General features: G+C 38.8%; 2 protein-coding genes across 2 annotated transcripts; both read right to left on the bottom strand.

Annotated features, from left to right (window-relative positions):
* Positions 1-4,955: 4,955 nt before the first annotated feature.
* LOC113740074 (putative UPF0481 protein At3g02645) lies at positions 4,956-6,611 on the bottom strand. Its single transcript, XM_027267587.1, has one exon. It carries the CDS (start codon positions 6,609-6,611, stop codon positions 4,956-4,958), a length of 1,656 nt encoding a protein of 551 aa, XP_027123388.1.
* Positions 6,612-9,598: 2,987 nt separating this feature from the next.
* On the bottom strand, positions 9,599-9,961 carry LOC140005027 (uncharacterized). The gene has a single exon (XM_072045096.1). The coding sequence runs from the start codon at positions 9,959-9,961 to the stop codon at positions 9,599-9,601; it is 363 nt and encodes a 120-aa protein (XP_071901197.1).
* Between the last annotated feature and the right edge of the window lie 5,397 nt (positions 9,962-15,358).

The following is a 15,358-nucleotide window of genomic DNA, read 5'->3' as shown; positions in this document are numbered from 1 at the left end:
TTAGTTTCCTAATTGATTTTGGAAACAAGTTAGTTTTTGGAAACCTTTTGAAAATCCTTTTCCTCTTGAACAACTTTTGGTAACCTTCTTTGAATAACTTTTGGTAACCTTCTTGAAACAACTTTTGGTATAATCTTCTTGAAACAACTTTTGGTAACCTTCTTGAAACAACCTTTGGTAATCTTCTTGAAACAACTTTTGGTAACTTCCAAATTCTACTCCAAGAAAGATTGCACAAATCAGATTTGGTTACCTATTCAAAACAATTCGGTTGCCCCTTTCTTTCCTTTCCTTTTTTTTTCTTGCCAACCGATTCCTCTTTTCTTTCTTTTTTTTTTTGTTTTTGTTTTTCTAATTTTTTTTTCTTGACTACAACTATTAACCACGACACAAAACAAGGAAGTCCACAAATAATAACTACCAAGAACTCCAAGATCTTTCAAGAACTTTCAAGAAAGTTGTCAGGAACTTTAGAAATTTCAAGATTGTGGTCAAGAATTCAAGAAGCTCAAGATTATTGTAAGTTCTCTTCAAGATTCACAAAATTCCAACAAGTTTTGCCAAAATCCAGATTTGAAAACCAAGTAAACAAGTTGGATAACACAAACAACAAGGCTGGACAGATTTGTATTCGGATGAACAGTAACTATGAACAGTGTCGGTGAACAGTAATGATGAACTGTATTTTTTTTGGATCAAGGCAGCGGAAAGTACTAAGAATTCTACGACACAATTACGACAAATATGGATATAACGAAAGATACCTCTACCAAAGCTCTGAAGCCAACTGATACGTTCCTCGATCAACACGTTTCGAGACACGTAGCACGTTTGCCCAAGGATCTAGCAAGGATGTCCAACGCTTGGAATTGCGGGATCTAGAACCAAACGGATGACAAGATTTGATTCAAGACGGTAGGACGACGACTCCAATGAAGGTGGATACTCCACGGGATAGGTCAGTAGAACAATCTAGGACGAGACGCAAGACTGCTCAAAACCCTTGCCAAAGCAAGTAAAGGGGTCGAATCTCTCTCTCAAGAAGAATCGAAAATATGTAAAACTTTATTGATAAAACGTCTACCCTTAAACCTTACAAAACAAGCCTATTTATAGGCTAAAGTGACTAAAACCCTAAAGGCTAGGAAAAGGAAAAAGTCGGCCCATGTTTTTGGAACAAGATGGGCCGGCCCATGCTCTTACTTAATCATTAACTAATTGCTAACTAATTGATGGGGCCTAAGGCCTTATTCTCTGGGTGGCCCGCTTGACTCTTCGTGGACTTGGATCATGGTGTAAATGACTCGATTGTCTCTCTCCAAGCCCTCAATATCTTAGTGAACTCCATGTTGGTCTTGAACGTTCCTTGAATTGCTTAGCCCGTGCACATGTGACTGGGCCCAATGGTACTTGAACTGGGTCATTGGTGGGCCAAGGTCCGTGCACACATCACATGCCTCGTGTCCTCGAGTGAATGCCACCCACAACTATGCAACTTGGATCGTTTGCCGACTGCGACAAGTTGCAGTTGTATTTCATGGATAATCCTGCCCAGGGTGGCAGTTGATGTTTCCATTGGAAACAATCGTTCGAGTCATTATTCTCCATGTCTAACATCAGCAACCAGCCATGAGAGCATGGAAATGTATACTTGTAGGAATGGCTCTATTGTAACAAAAAGATTTCTGGATAAACTGAAGAATGTTCGAGGGCATGCAATTCGGAATCAGAGTCAACATAAAAATTGTTATGTATCAAGAGATGAATTGTTATTAGGCCTGTCGATAGGACCTAATGAGCCAAGCTTTCACAAGCTCGAACTCAACTCGTTTAATTTGTAATATTTTCGGGTTTCGGGTTAATAAATGTGAAGCTCATACTCATCTCACATAATATTCGGGTTGTGAGCCTTATTTAGGTTTAGCCCAATCTCACTTATTACTCCTTAATTTTCTTAATATAATTACTATAACTATTAAGTTATAAAACTAATTTAACATTTACAAGATTACAATATTAAAACTAAACATAAACAAATAATAGTTCTTAAAAAATATATAAACCAAAAAATTTTCAACAATATTTATATTTAATTCGTTCAAAATACATGAAAAATAATAATAAAACATGCGGTTATATGTCAATACATCTTTAAAAGTTGGAACTTTTTTATAGCCTTGTGATTTGAATCCAAACATGCTTGATGATTTGTGTTTATAGACAAAAAAAAAAAAATCAACCAATATTATGCCAATAAAAAAATTTGTTCAACTAATAAGAAAAGTTAGAAATTCAGTTATGCATTACAAATATTGACTCTCAAAAAAACTCATAGAAGAGTTTTCAGATGTATATTTGTATTTTGTAATTTATATATATTTAGTATTTAGTAATACAATATTTGGATATATAATTATATATAATATCAAAATATAAATATTATATATATATAGGTAATTAAAGAGTCGGGCCTTTATCAGGTTTGAGCCTAATTAGGCCCAAACTCGGCTCATATTTAATTCGGACCTAATTTTTAGGCTCAAACTCAAACCAACTCACTAAAAAGTCGGGTTTATCGGACTTTTTATTGGGCCAAACGAGCCGAATTCGGGCTGACCCAACCCCATTGACAGTCCTAGTTGTTATGTTTAAAGAGATGATATATGAACATCTCTTGATACATATAATATTAAGTTTATTAATTTGAGAAAAAAATTTGTATGTATCAAGAGATCTTATACACATTCAATACAACATATAGAAAATTAATTTGCCAAGTATGCGCTCTTAGGAAGTCCACTTTCGATAGGGATGGCAATAGGGACGGCAATAGGGACGGGTGCTTGCGGGTGCCCGTCCCGTGAGGGAGTAATGGGCCGGGGGGTGGGGGTGAGGACGGAGGGAATTTTTCTCTCTCCTTTTTAAATGGGGCGGGGACGAGGATGTTCCCTTCCTTGTCCCCCGCTTCAATTTATTAATATAAATAAATGTTATATATTATATAATTTAATAATAATAAATTTAGAATATTTGGTAACTAAACATAACTTTTATCCCATTTCTATCTAAATTCCTAGTTGATATTTGGTACAAGTATGTTACGCATTTGATGAGTATTCCCAAATGTTATCTATACAATCCAATTGAGTTTCTTAATTTTTTTTTATGTTTTACGTCAACACTTTTCTTGTTTCATTTTTCTTTTTTCACTTTTTTTCAGCTCCAAATTTTATATTATTTTTTGAATTTAGGTTTGATATATTAAATAAAGACTTCTAGAAAAAAAAATCAAATCATCACTCGTGGATACCCGTAGGGGAAGTGGAGCGGGACGGGGCGGGGCAGGGGCTAGGAGGAAGAAGGCGGGGGATGGGGGCGGCGGAAGTATTTTGGCAATGGGGCAGGGGTGGGGTAGGGATCCCTCGTCCCGTTGTCATCCCTAACTTTCTAGCCTAATTTGTACTAAGACTGTAAATTGTTTTGGTTAATTAACCAAACCTTTTAGAACTTTTACTTTAAGCACATGGAATAAATAAGCATTGAGTTTCTGGTGGTCAGAGTAATGAATATTAATGAGATAATGGAAGCTACTAACACAATTGTTTGCGTTGGTTAATCCTAAAACAAATGAACTCAGGATCCACCCTCCAAAAAAAAAAGAAAAAGAAAATCTCATCTATGGGCCATGTAATTGGGCTGAATGTTAAGGGCAAAAGATGGGACATTTTCATGAATGGCCTTCATAGTCACGTACCAAAGAATTATCCCCACATATAAAAGGATTAAATGAGGTTTACATCGCACTATTCCAAATTGATGATAAATTCGACACTCCTCCCAGCATTGACCATGAAATTAGTTGGTCGAAGCGAAGGGGTCTTGACTCTTGAACTTGGGTCTTAACCAGGAAGTCCGGTAAATAGAAGTGAAATAAAGGATTACAGATCATTCACCGTTTGCCCGGCTCAAGAATTATTACTATTAATTTCCCGTTTGACCTCTAAACATCTTCTCTTTTTTTACTTTGATCGACACCGATGCGGCAATACATCAATAATTAACACCAGAAAAAAAAATGATGTGGGCACAAATTAAAGAACATTTAAAAAAGTGCAGCATCAAATAAACCCAAAAGAGACCTACAAGAAAATCGAAAAACAAAAACATTAGGCAAGCTTACAATTCCCCATGAATAATGAACCCTGAGCTTGGCAAAAATGGAGTCCCACTGACGCATAATAACATAACATGCACGTACAAAAATGGAGTCACCTGGTTGGCAGTTATAACCTATTTATTAATAAATAATTGAAATTGCTTGTGCATCGATGATCAATTAGGTGAACCATTGCTGAAGTTATTCCTTGGCTAGATCCTTAATTATCACTCATTTGATTTTAGTAATTTGTTATTTAATTTGTAGTAGTTTCTTAGATTTTATTTGAATTTCTTTAATTGTCATCCCTGATATAAAAACACCCCCTTGTCACTGTGAATTTGAAAAGAAACAATTACTCCCAGTCTCTGTGGATTCGACCCTGCTCACCGCTATCTACAAAAATTAACTTTAGTTGAGCAGGTATTTATTATTGCACAGGCTTCGACAACCTGTCATGAGGACTAACGTTGAATAGCTCCACTCAAGTTCCGGTTGCAGTTAATACAAAGAATCACCACATAGATTTGAGATTGTAAGGTAAAAATCGGAAAACTTTACCTGTTTACATAAATTCATTCATATCGGTTCACAACTACAAGTTTATGTAAATTAAAGAGGGAAAATAATGTCAGATGAACATTTTGGTTCTGAGTTGATAAGGTAAAACCAAAAATCATCACTTCATTGTAAAAAGAATTGGACAAGGTATGAATGTATTATCACCAGTGTTTGCTCATAAGTGGCATACGCAAATGTTCTTTAGTATTCTTACAGGGTCAGATTCACATAACAGAAATCACTGAGTTTGTTTGATATGGAATATACGAGCACGGCTATAGACCGAGCAAAATGCTTGTAATGTCATCAAGAACAAGAGCACAATAGCAGCAATTAATGTGAGAAATTGCCACGAATCAAATACATAATGCTTTAAGAATTTACCAATCTTAATTTTCCACCTGCCGTTGTAATACTTGTTAACATCTTCAATCACTTTATCCAAGAATGGAACTTTTGTCAATCTAACAGACTTGCTCATCCCGTTCCACATGTTTGCCACTTCTTCATCACTCTTCAAACGATTCAGGATAATCCCTTTTTCTCTCAGAAACTTTGCATCCTCTTCGGTATCGACAACCCCATTCATTAGTTCTGTGTAACGGGTAAAAACCACTGGCCCTGATGCATTACAGGCTTCGTATGCAACCAAGTTTCTCAGGACCGCATCTGTGTTCACGTCTAGACTAATGCTGGGAAGACAAAATGTAGCCATTTTGTCGTCAAAACTTATGCTCAAGATACCTTGATTTGTAGGTACAAATTGTACACCGGCTTTAGAGAGCTCGATTACAGATGGGATTTCGATTTCCTCCACCAGTGGAGGTTTGTTGATGTTAGTGCTGTTTAAATTCTCATTTTCTGGCTTTTGATTTTCTTTATCTTGAGAGAAGCACAAGTACTCAATTGGAGCTTTAATGAGTCTGAGTACAGGTAGATTAGAGATGATCGTCCTGGGCAGCTTTAGTATGACTTTAATAGGCTTTGAAAACAATATTCTTTTGATCAGACGTACCGACACTTTGTTCAACTTTGATATAATGTTCCAGACTACATAACCAATTTGTTTAACGTGGCTTGACTTTCCAAAATAACTTTCTTCAGCTTCTTGGATTTCACCTTCTTCATCAATTTCGGTGATTTCAGATGGCCCTTCTAATTTAGGCACGATGACACGGTACAAGAAGTCAAGCAAATGTGCATAATCCGTCACTTCAAATTTTGGCAGCTCTTCCATCATCTTAAATGGCAAAAGCTCCTTGCAAAACCCAATTAACATTGACAGTAACACATTATCTACCGCCTCCAATGAAGAAAACTGAAGTTCCAACATTTCCCTCAACAAAAATAATGGAATTTGATTTTCAAGCATCACCATATCTCTGAGAATTGCGTTGTGTGCTGACTTGCTTCCTGCATTATCAAGCAAATGACACATTCTTGATGATAATCTAGTTAGTACTTTACCTTCTTTTGCGGTATAGACTTGAAGGAACTCCAGCAAGAAAGAAGCATCCATAGCCATCGTCCAAGCTAAGGTTTCACCATTGAAATCTAAGTACTTGTGGTAGCATGCTCGAATCCTAGGCTCAAAACTTGCCAGCTGGTCCACAACGTTTTGAAACTTGAGGGATTGCATTTGTTTTTGAGTTCTTTTGGCCGAAGCAAGCTTGTATCTTTCCATCTCATATAATTCTGATCTCCAATGATGGTATGGACCTATTGCAACTTGTTGGGGTATATAACAATCTGGATCGCTGACTTTGAGGGTTTTGGGGACATTGAAAATACTAACAGGTACATCATTGTCCTCTTCAAGCTCTTCGTCAATGGTTCGACGGATTTGAATTATCCATCGATCCTCATCAAAATTTTGATTCAAGCTTGAATCCATGGTGAATGGACAGATAGACTTCTTGTTTTTGAGTTGTAAAGCAAGAAGACAATTGATGTTTATTCACTGGCGGAGTTAATTGGTGATCGATTTGGAGGATGAAGCTTTAATGAATGCAAAGAGAACTTAACATATAATAAATAGGTAAAGATGTTATACACCAAGAGTGAAATATACGTTTCATTTGATTTACCTGTAAAATATATAATCATATTCCTTGATACACCATCTGAATTTGCTACACCTTCTGCGGTATATGCACGCATGAAAGAAAAAGACGAAGAAAAAATGAGTTGGAAAAATCTAAATTTAATAATAAAAAAATTTTGGGTCATAGGAATATTATGCAAGTTCATAACAATTAAATCACAGAATGTAATGATGGACTTGCTAGTAGAATATTCATTTGTTCTGCCATCAATGCCTTTCCTTTCTCTTTCACTTTAAGCCTAAGATAATGAACGATAAACAGCACCCTTCTCCTTGGTAATTTGTTATTGGAAATTTTTAATTTTTTTAGTATATAATAAAACAAAAGCTTTTCACTATTCTGATTTTACAGTTGTATGACTTTATTGCATTACTCCTTCTTTTATTATCATATTGTGGTGAGGAAGGATAAAGGAGATCTGGACTTGTTGCTGGACAAATTGAACATAGATACATAGCGTTTTAGGCTTCCGCTGTCAGCTCAGCCGGCCTTGGCTTCTGCGGTGTTTGTCGATGGAGAACTTATTATCACGGTGCCTAAAGGCAATTCTCTAGAGTTTGGTGATGGAAGGGACGTGTGGCTCGGTGACAGCCGGCTGGTTCTTGTTCAGTGAATTAAAGCTTAAACATTCGGGAAAGGATGATGAGATGGTAAACATAAGGGTTTGCATGAAATGCAAAAGTTTGTATTGCCAATGCATTGACGCATGTTTGTGTTCTGAATCTAATGTGCCTGCTATTTAATTTGTGTTATTTCTGATGTACTTGATCAGGAAAACATACAGTTTAATGTCTATTTTGCTTTTGTATTGCCAGAGTTTCAGTAGACGGTTGAATGGCTATGAATTCGGCCTGGAAAATTTGTATGGAATCCTCGGTTAATGATTTGCTTTTGCTATCTTTACTATAAAGTAGATACTCCTACTATTGTTGGATAGATTTACGTTTTATGTGTTGGTTGACAAGGTGATTCAAGGACAAAAGACTAGGATGTTTATCTATACTCATCCGATGTTTCTCCTCCTCTTGATGATGCTCTCTTCTACACATCAATTTTCCTGTAACCAAACAAATGGTTTTTGTTGCCTCCCAATTTAGCCATAGAACAATGCTCTCTAAGTGCAAAATTTGGAAGCTTTGGGCAAGCTAGATTCTGATTGAGGTCTGATCACCCTAAGGTTCAGCTAAATTGATCACAGCTCCATGCCTAACAGCCCTTTAGGTTGACGAAACCATAAATCTAGGATTTACACACAGAAGATGAAAAATTTTGTAAATATCCCAACAGTAATGGTACCAGACTGAGCTATGGTGGGAGCTCCAAATTAATAACAGAAACTGATAATCCAGAAGATATTAACTAACAACTGCAAAGTTAAGTTGTGAAATAGGCTCAGGAACTATAGCTGATGAATGTATTAAGAATTACAGAAAGGGCGGGAAAGATTAAGAAGATGAACAAGAATGAAGGAATTTGGGGAAAAAGAACAGGAAGAGGCTCAGCCCCAATCTCTGTTGTAATTGCACAGAATAATCCCTATTACATTCACTCTATCTTATTTATAGATAATCAGCTGATAACCAACTTCGTATCCTCCCATTTGGCGTGACCAAGTGGCTGGGAGACCGTTGCAGCTAATATGAAAGTTTGTTATTCTTCATGTGCGTCTGTTGCAGAATCATCTTCCAGCTAAGGCGTGGTTTTTGTTGACCTTGGTCGATCAATCCTTGGTTTTGATGATTAACAAACCAAAATGTAGATTTGGGCTAATGTTTTTATGTGAGCAATTTGTTAGAACAGATTCTTGTGGCACAAAAGAAGAAGCAAAAACAGGGCACTCATGTGGGACGTCCGAAAGGAAGCTATCGGACGTCCGAAAGGATGAAAAACATCAACGAACGCACGCATCGGACGCACATCAATCGCATCGGACGTCCGAGAAATTTCGCAAAGATTTGATGACTCTCTGACGACGTTCGGACGCAGGGTTCGGACGTCCGACAGGTGGTTTGGACACAGGGTTCGGACGTCCGACAGGTGGTTCGGACGTCCGACAGGCCAACGGCTAGTTTTGACAGCATTTAATATTTGACCGTTGGAGAGCCTTTTGGAGCTGTTTCTCACCTTCTATAAAGACCCCAAAGCACAAGAAGACAAGAGACTTTTGCCAACACAAAATACAAGCTTACAAGTGAGATTTTTGAGTAGAAAGATTCTTTGTTGGTTGTATAAGGGGTTGGGAAAGTTGGGTTGTGAGGTTGCTCAAGTGAAGGTTACTCTCTAGAAGTAGTAAAACCTTGGTGAAGGTGAACCTATCACTTGAAGTGGTAAAACCTTGGTGAAGGTTGCCTCATTTGTATAAAATAGTTCTTAATTGGGTGAGTGATCTTTCAAGTGTAGGTTGTTGAGGGTTAACTAGAATAGTTGTAAAACTCCTTGGCTCAACCAAAGTGTGTTTGGGGTGAGGAAGGAGTGAGCCTTCACTTGTACATCTTGGTTAGCATCGCCATCTATTGAAGAGGCTATTGGATTGATATTTGGTTTGCATTTCTCATCTTTTCTCTTTAATTAAGTTTTCTTTATTGTGCTTAAATTTGATATATCTTTGTGCATCATTGTGAAATTGTTTGTACTCATTGGGTTGCACCAGGCCTTACAGTTTTGAACCCACGCCTTCCTTTGCTTCTTCTACCCATTTCACGCCTTCCCTTACTCTGTCTTCACGCCTTCAGTTTGACTTCATGACAATAGCTTCCCCTGTAATTAAATCTTGTCCTCAAGATTGGAATTCTGGATATTTGCGTTCTATCTCTTCTGCATCTTCCCATGTTGCTTCTGCAGGAGAGGTTCCCCACCACTGAACTAACCATTGAACTGCTGCTGCATTCTTCTTCTTAACAATCCTTCGATCTAGCACAGCTATGGGTTCTATCCTGAAGTGACCCTTCTCATTTGTGTCTGGCAGTTGCAGCACTGGCACCACTTGCTGTCCTATCTTCTTCTTCAGCAGGGAAACATGAAAAATTGGGTGTATTTTTGATGAAGCTGGGAGCTGAAGTTTGTAGGCTACCTTCCCTATCTTTTGAATTACTTGATAAGGTCTAAAGTACCTTGCTGATAATTTGGTGTTGCTCCTCATCTCCACAGAGTTTTGCCTGTAAGGTTGCAGCCTAAGGTATACCTAATCTCCAACCACAAATTCCCTTTCGGTTCTCTTTCTATCTGCATAGACCTTCATTCTGTTTTTGGCCTCCTCCAGGTTCTTCTTAAGCAATCCTTCGATTCTCTCCCTTTCTTGTAAGTGATCTGCCACTGTGGCCACCTTAGAGTGTGAATACACACCTAAAGCTAGCTGAGGTGGCTTCATTCCATATAATGCCTTGAAGGGGCTCATCTGTATGTCAGTGTGATAAGTGGTGTTATACCACCATTCTGCCATTGATAGCCAGGCATTCCACCTCTTGGGCTCCTGATGTGTCATGCACCGTAGGTACATTTCCAGCACCTGATTCACCCTCTCAGATTGACCATCTGTCTGAGGGTGATAGGCAGTACTTAAGCATAGTTTAGTCCCCATTAGTGAGAATAATTCTGTCCAGAATTGACTGGTAAATACCTTATCTCTGTCTGACAGCATGCTTAGTGGCATTCCATGTAGCCTACAAACCTAGTCTGTGACGCCCCGAAAAGAATGAGTTTGAGAACCCAGAAATTTTCTAATTTTCTAGGGTTTATTTTTTTTAATTGCTCGCCTTTTCTACATTTTCTTGATTCGAAAAATTCCCCAGATAAAGTTTATGAGCAAAGATAGTTTTAAAATGATTTTTCTAGTATCGGTTAGTTTTTGAGAAATTAAGAGCGTATTTTGAACGTGAGACCCGCAAGTGCGGTAAATGCATTATATTTTTGACAACTTGTTGGAATTTTGTATTAAGTGATATTATTTTACAAAGTGTTAAGATATCTGTATTGGAGAGACAAAAAGATAAGTTTTACACCTAAAGGTGACAAGTGTCACCATAAGATTTAGTCTTGAGTTTGACTACTATTCATAACTTTACCATTAATTCAAATTGGCCCAAAAATCACTTCATTTTGCAAGCTTCTTGGCCGAATTTTCTTGCTCAAAGAAAGAAAGAAAAGCTCTCAATTTCTAGTCTCCAATCTTGCCCAATCTCTCAATTAAACCGTTTAATCTTCCAATTACTCCATAAAACCTCTTAGTTTGGTGGAGTTGAGCTTGGTTGTGAAGTTGTTTGGAAAGTTAAGGTGACTAGTTGCTCTATCTCTTGTATTGCTAAGGTGAGTTGTGAAGGACCCCTCTCCTTCCTCTAATGATGTTTAATTCATGATTGGTGGTGGTATAAGATGCACTTTTATGGATTATATCTTGATTTTGGTTGAATTGGTGAAGTTTTATAATTTTTGGAGATTTTTCTGTTTTAATATGAACATGGTTGTGTGGTTATATATGATGATTGGAAATGATGTTTAAGGACTCTATGAGGTGGAAAAAGTGGTTAATTGCAAACAATTTCTGTTTTGGAAGAAATTTTGGAAAGTTAGGGTTTATGATGATAACATTTTGCCCGAATTTTTAGCTCATAGTTAGAGGCCGAATTGACCTTGGTTTAAAACATGAAAGTTGTAGGGAATGATATTTTAGAGATTCTTACAAAATTTCAGGTCAATCAGAGTAGCGCAGAGTGAGAAAAGTCGAAATTACTATTGCTGTTCTGGTTTTACCCGAATGTAAGAATTGCGCCTGTAATTGGTTGTTTTGGTCAGGATTGCTTCCGAATTAGTTGTTGAGGTCTTCTGATGAAATTTATCCCTGTTTCTTAGCTATCAGCTGGTTTTGGAATTTCTAGATTTGGACTTGGAGAGCCTGAGTTATGATGTTTCCACTAGAATGCGTTCTGTGAAGCTGTTTTTGTGATTCCGGTGTAGTATCTTGCATTTTTGACCTGGTTACACTCGAAACTGAGTTGAGTGACCTTCTGTAATATTGAAGCCCTATATCTTAGCTTCAAATCAGTGGGTCTTGCACCTTCATCTGACAATCGTAGTACCTTTGGTACCATTACCGCAAAATGACGTCAAAACTATTTTTCTGGTTTCGAGCTTAACTTTCATTTCTGAACTTTTTCCTAGCTTGACTTGTCTTTGTACTACTTGGAGCTTGCTGAATGGCTATTGGATGAACTTGTTGTTGTGTGTGTACCTTTGGGACTGGCTGAGGAAATAATGAAGCCATGATGGCTGGAAAAGTAAGCAAATTTAGGGGAAGTGCTGTCCGAACTTTTAAAGGACTTGTTTGCATTGAGTTTGTAATCTAAGACTTGGATTTGAGCAAGGCAATGATATATGATGGATGGTTTCTGAGCCATGGAGGTGAGTGACCCTAAACTATTTCCAAAGTACTTGTGAAATGCTTCTTGCACTATTTATTCGATTGCATATCATGCGTGCTTGCATGTGGATTCATGACATGATTTGGCTTCAATGAGTTCTGGGAAAGTCTAGTGCTGGACACCAACGTCTCCACCTTGTTTATGGTTCATGTTCATGTTTATCTGGAGCTCAAAAAGGGGCTCCCTCTCAATGTTAATGTTAAATGATCTATTTGAGCGTTGGGTGTTCAAGTGCAATGATTTCACCGGCTCATGAGAGCAATAAACGTACAGTTTGATCTCTGAATCATGACATCATCGAAATGATCGAAATGCATTATTGTGAAATATATTTGATTTCTGATTTTATTGGTTACTCGCTGAGCTTCTAGCTCACCCCAAAAACTATTTTATTTCCCCTCCACAGGGCTCAAGGCGAAGGAAAGATTTATAGTACTTATTCACGTGACTGGATGGCTTATATCTTGTACAGTTTGGATTTGGATTCATTTGATGTATAGTTGGGAATCATTTCCGCTTCGCTTATAACATGTAATTATTGGAGAATTTGATGTAATTTTTGAGATTTATATTGCAATTTAATTGAGAACTGTAGTGAACGACTGAGTCCCGGCGAGAGTTGGGCAGGCGGCCCGCCGAACCCTGGGGTACGCCCTAGGGGGAGGAGGGCCCGTCACATGGTCCAGGAAGACTCTGGCCACCATTGGGGCATCAAAAGGATGAGCTAGACTGGTGAAGTGAGCATACTTAGTGAACCTATCCACTATGACCATGATTGTGTCTTTCCTTTCTGAAGTAGGCAATCCTTCAATAAAATCCATGGTGACATGACTCCAGGAGTACTGTGGTGTAGGTAGTGGTTGCAGGAGACCAGGATAAGCAACATGCTCGTCCTTGCACCTCCTACAGGTGTCACACTGTAACACTGTATCCTTGACTTCCTTATATATCCCTGGCCAGTGAAAGAACTGCTTGGCCCTCAGGTAGCTAGCTTGTACACCAGAGTGGCCTCCTAGCTGTGAATCATGGATGGCAGTGATGATTTTCCTCCTGATTTGTCCTCATTTTCCTACTACCACTCTTCCCTTGTATTTGACTATCCCATTTTGATAGGAGTAGTTCTGTAGGGAACTTGGTATGAGAATCAGACTCTTGATCATCTCCTGAACTTCTATATCTCCTTGATAGCTTTCCTCCACCTCCTTGACCCACTCAGGAATAACACATGTCATTTCTGTAATCTCCCATTCTTCCTTGCTGCTTCTCCTGGATAGTGCATCTGTAACAACATTCTCTCTGCCCTTCTTGTATTGAATTTCATAGCTTAATCCCAATAGCTTAGTAAGCCACTTCTGTTGGAGTGGAGTAGTGATTCTTTGTTCAAGCAAATACTTGAGGCTCTGGTGATCTGTCCTGATGATGAAGTGTTGTCCTTCCAGGTAATGCCTCCACTTGGTAATTGCAGTGACCAGTGCCAAAAGATCCTTCTCATAAATGGACAGTCCCAAGTTCTTTGTTCCTAAGCTCTGACTTAAATAAGTAATAGGCCTCCTGTCTTGCATAAGCACTGCTCCAATCCCTCCATAGCAGGCATCTATTTCTATGATGAAAGTCTTGTTGAAATCTGGCAAGGCTAGCACAGGTGTGCTGCACATAGCCATCTTAAGCCTCTGGAATGCCTCCTCAGCCTCCTCATTCTATTGGAACCCCCCTTTTTTCAGCAATGTTGTTAGAGGCTTGGCAATGGAACTATAACCCCTCACAAATTTCCTGTAGTATCCAGTCAATCCTAGGAACCCCTTTAGCTGCTTCACATTTCTAGGCTGTGGCCAGTTCATCATCTCTTCAATTTTCTTAGGATCTGTCTGCACTCCTTCAGCAGTGATTATATGGCCCAGGTACTCAATTTGAGTCTGTGCAAAGCAACATTTGCTCTGTTTTGCAAACAGTTGGTGTTGTCTTAATAGGTCCAGTACTTCTGCTACATGCTGGAGATGAGCTTCTAAGGTGGGGCTGTACACCAAGATGTCATCGAAGAACACTATCACAAATTTCCTCAATTGCTCTTTGAAAACTTGGTTCATCAAGTTCTGAAATGTAGCAGGGGCATTAGTTAGCCCAAATGGCATCACCTTGAATTCATATAGCCCCTGATGAGTCCTGAAGGCAGTCTTGTATCTGTCTTCTACTTTGACTCTGATATGATGGTAGCCTGCCCTTAGATCAATTTTAGTGAAATACTTGGATCCATGTAACTCATCAATCAGCTCATCAATCAGAGGCATCGGAAACTTATCCTTCATTGTGAGTTCATTGAGTTGCCTGTAGTCCACACAAAACCTCCAGCTTCCATCTTTCTTTTTGACTAACAGGACTGGTGAGGCAAAGGAGCTATTGCTTGGCTGTATAATTCCCATTTGTATCATTTCTCTGACCAGCTTCTCTATTTCTGACTTCTGCACATAGGGGCATCTGTAAGGCCTGATCTGAAATGGTCTGGCACCTTCCCTGAGTGGTATTCCATGGTCATGGCTCCTAGGGGGAGGTAGACCCTGGGGTTCAACAAATATATCTTGGTATTGTTTCAGCATTTCTTCCACCCCTGTTGGCATCTCTCCCTATCTTTCCTGCCCCTCCTCCACTATAGTGAGAAATGCAGTGACTCCATACTCATGTTTCCTTCTCCACTTGACCAACTTGCTCCCTGTAATGGTTGTCAGTTTAAGCCTATTAGATTCACCTTCAGTACTACCTTCTCTTTCCCTTTGGAGAACTTCATGCTCAGCTGGTTGAAGTCAAATTCGATGGGGCTATATCTGGCCAGCCAATCCACTTCCAGTACCATATCACAGCTCCCTAGCTGCAAGGTGTTGAAATTGTGCTGAAACTCATGTCCCTGAACCTTCCAATTCAGGGGTCTGCTGAGTTGTCTAGACTCCAGCTTCTCCCCATTGGCCACTCTAACTGTCAGGGGAACACCTGTCACTCGCAGTTGTAGGTGAGAAGCCAACCTTTCATCCAGAAAACAATGGGTGCTGCCACTGTCAACCAGAATTAGGAGCTCCTTTCCCTCAAGAGCCCCTTTCAGTTTAAAGATGTTGTGTCCATTCCCTCCAGACAAT

This window comes from Coffea arabica, chromosome 4c (assembly GCF_036785885.1).
Source record: "Coffea arabica cultivar ET-39 chromosome 4c, Coffea Arabica ET-39 HiFi, whole genome shotgun sequence".
Classification (NCBI taxonomy): Eukaryota; Viridiplantae; Streptophyta; class Magnoliopsida; order Gentianales; family Rubiaceae; genus Coffea; species Coffea arabica.
The sequence above is the reverse complement of the archived record's forward strand: the minus strand, read 5'-3'. Positions and strand labels throughout refer to the sequence as shown.

What these genes read in the sequence shown, in the direction of transcription:
- LOC113740074 (XM_027267587.1), bottom strand. Translation starts at nt 6,611, where the DNA reads ATGGATTCAAGCTTGAATCAAAATTTTGATGAGGATCGATGGATAATT.
- LOC140005027 (XM_072045096.1), bottom strand. Translation starts at nt 9,961, where the DNA reads ATGAGGAGCAACACCAAATTATCAGCAAGGTACTTTAGACCTTATCAA.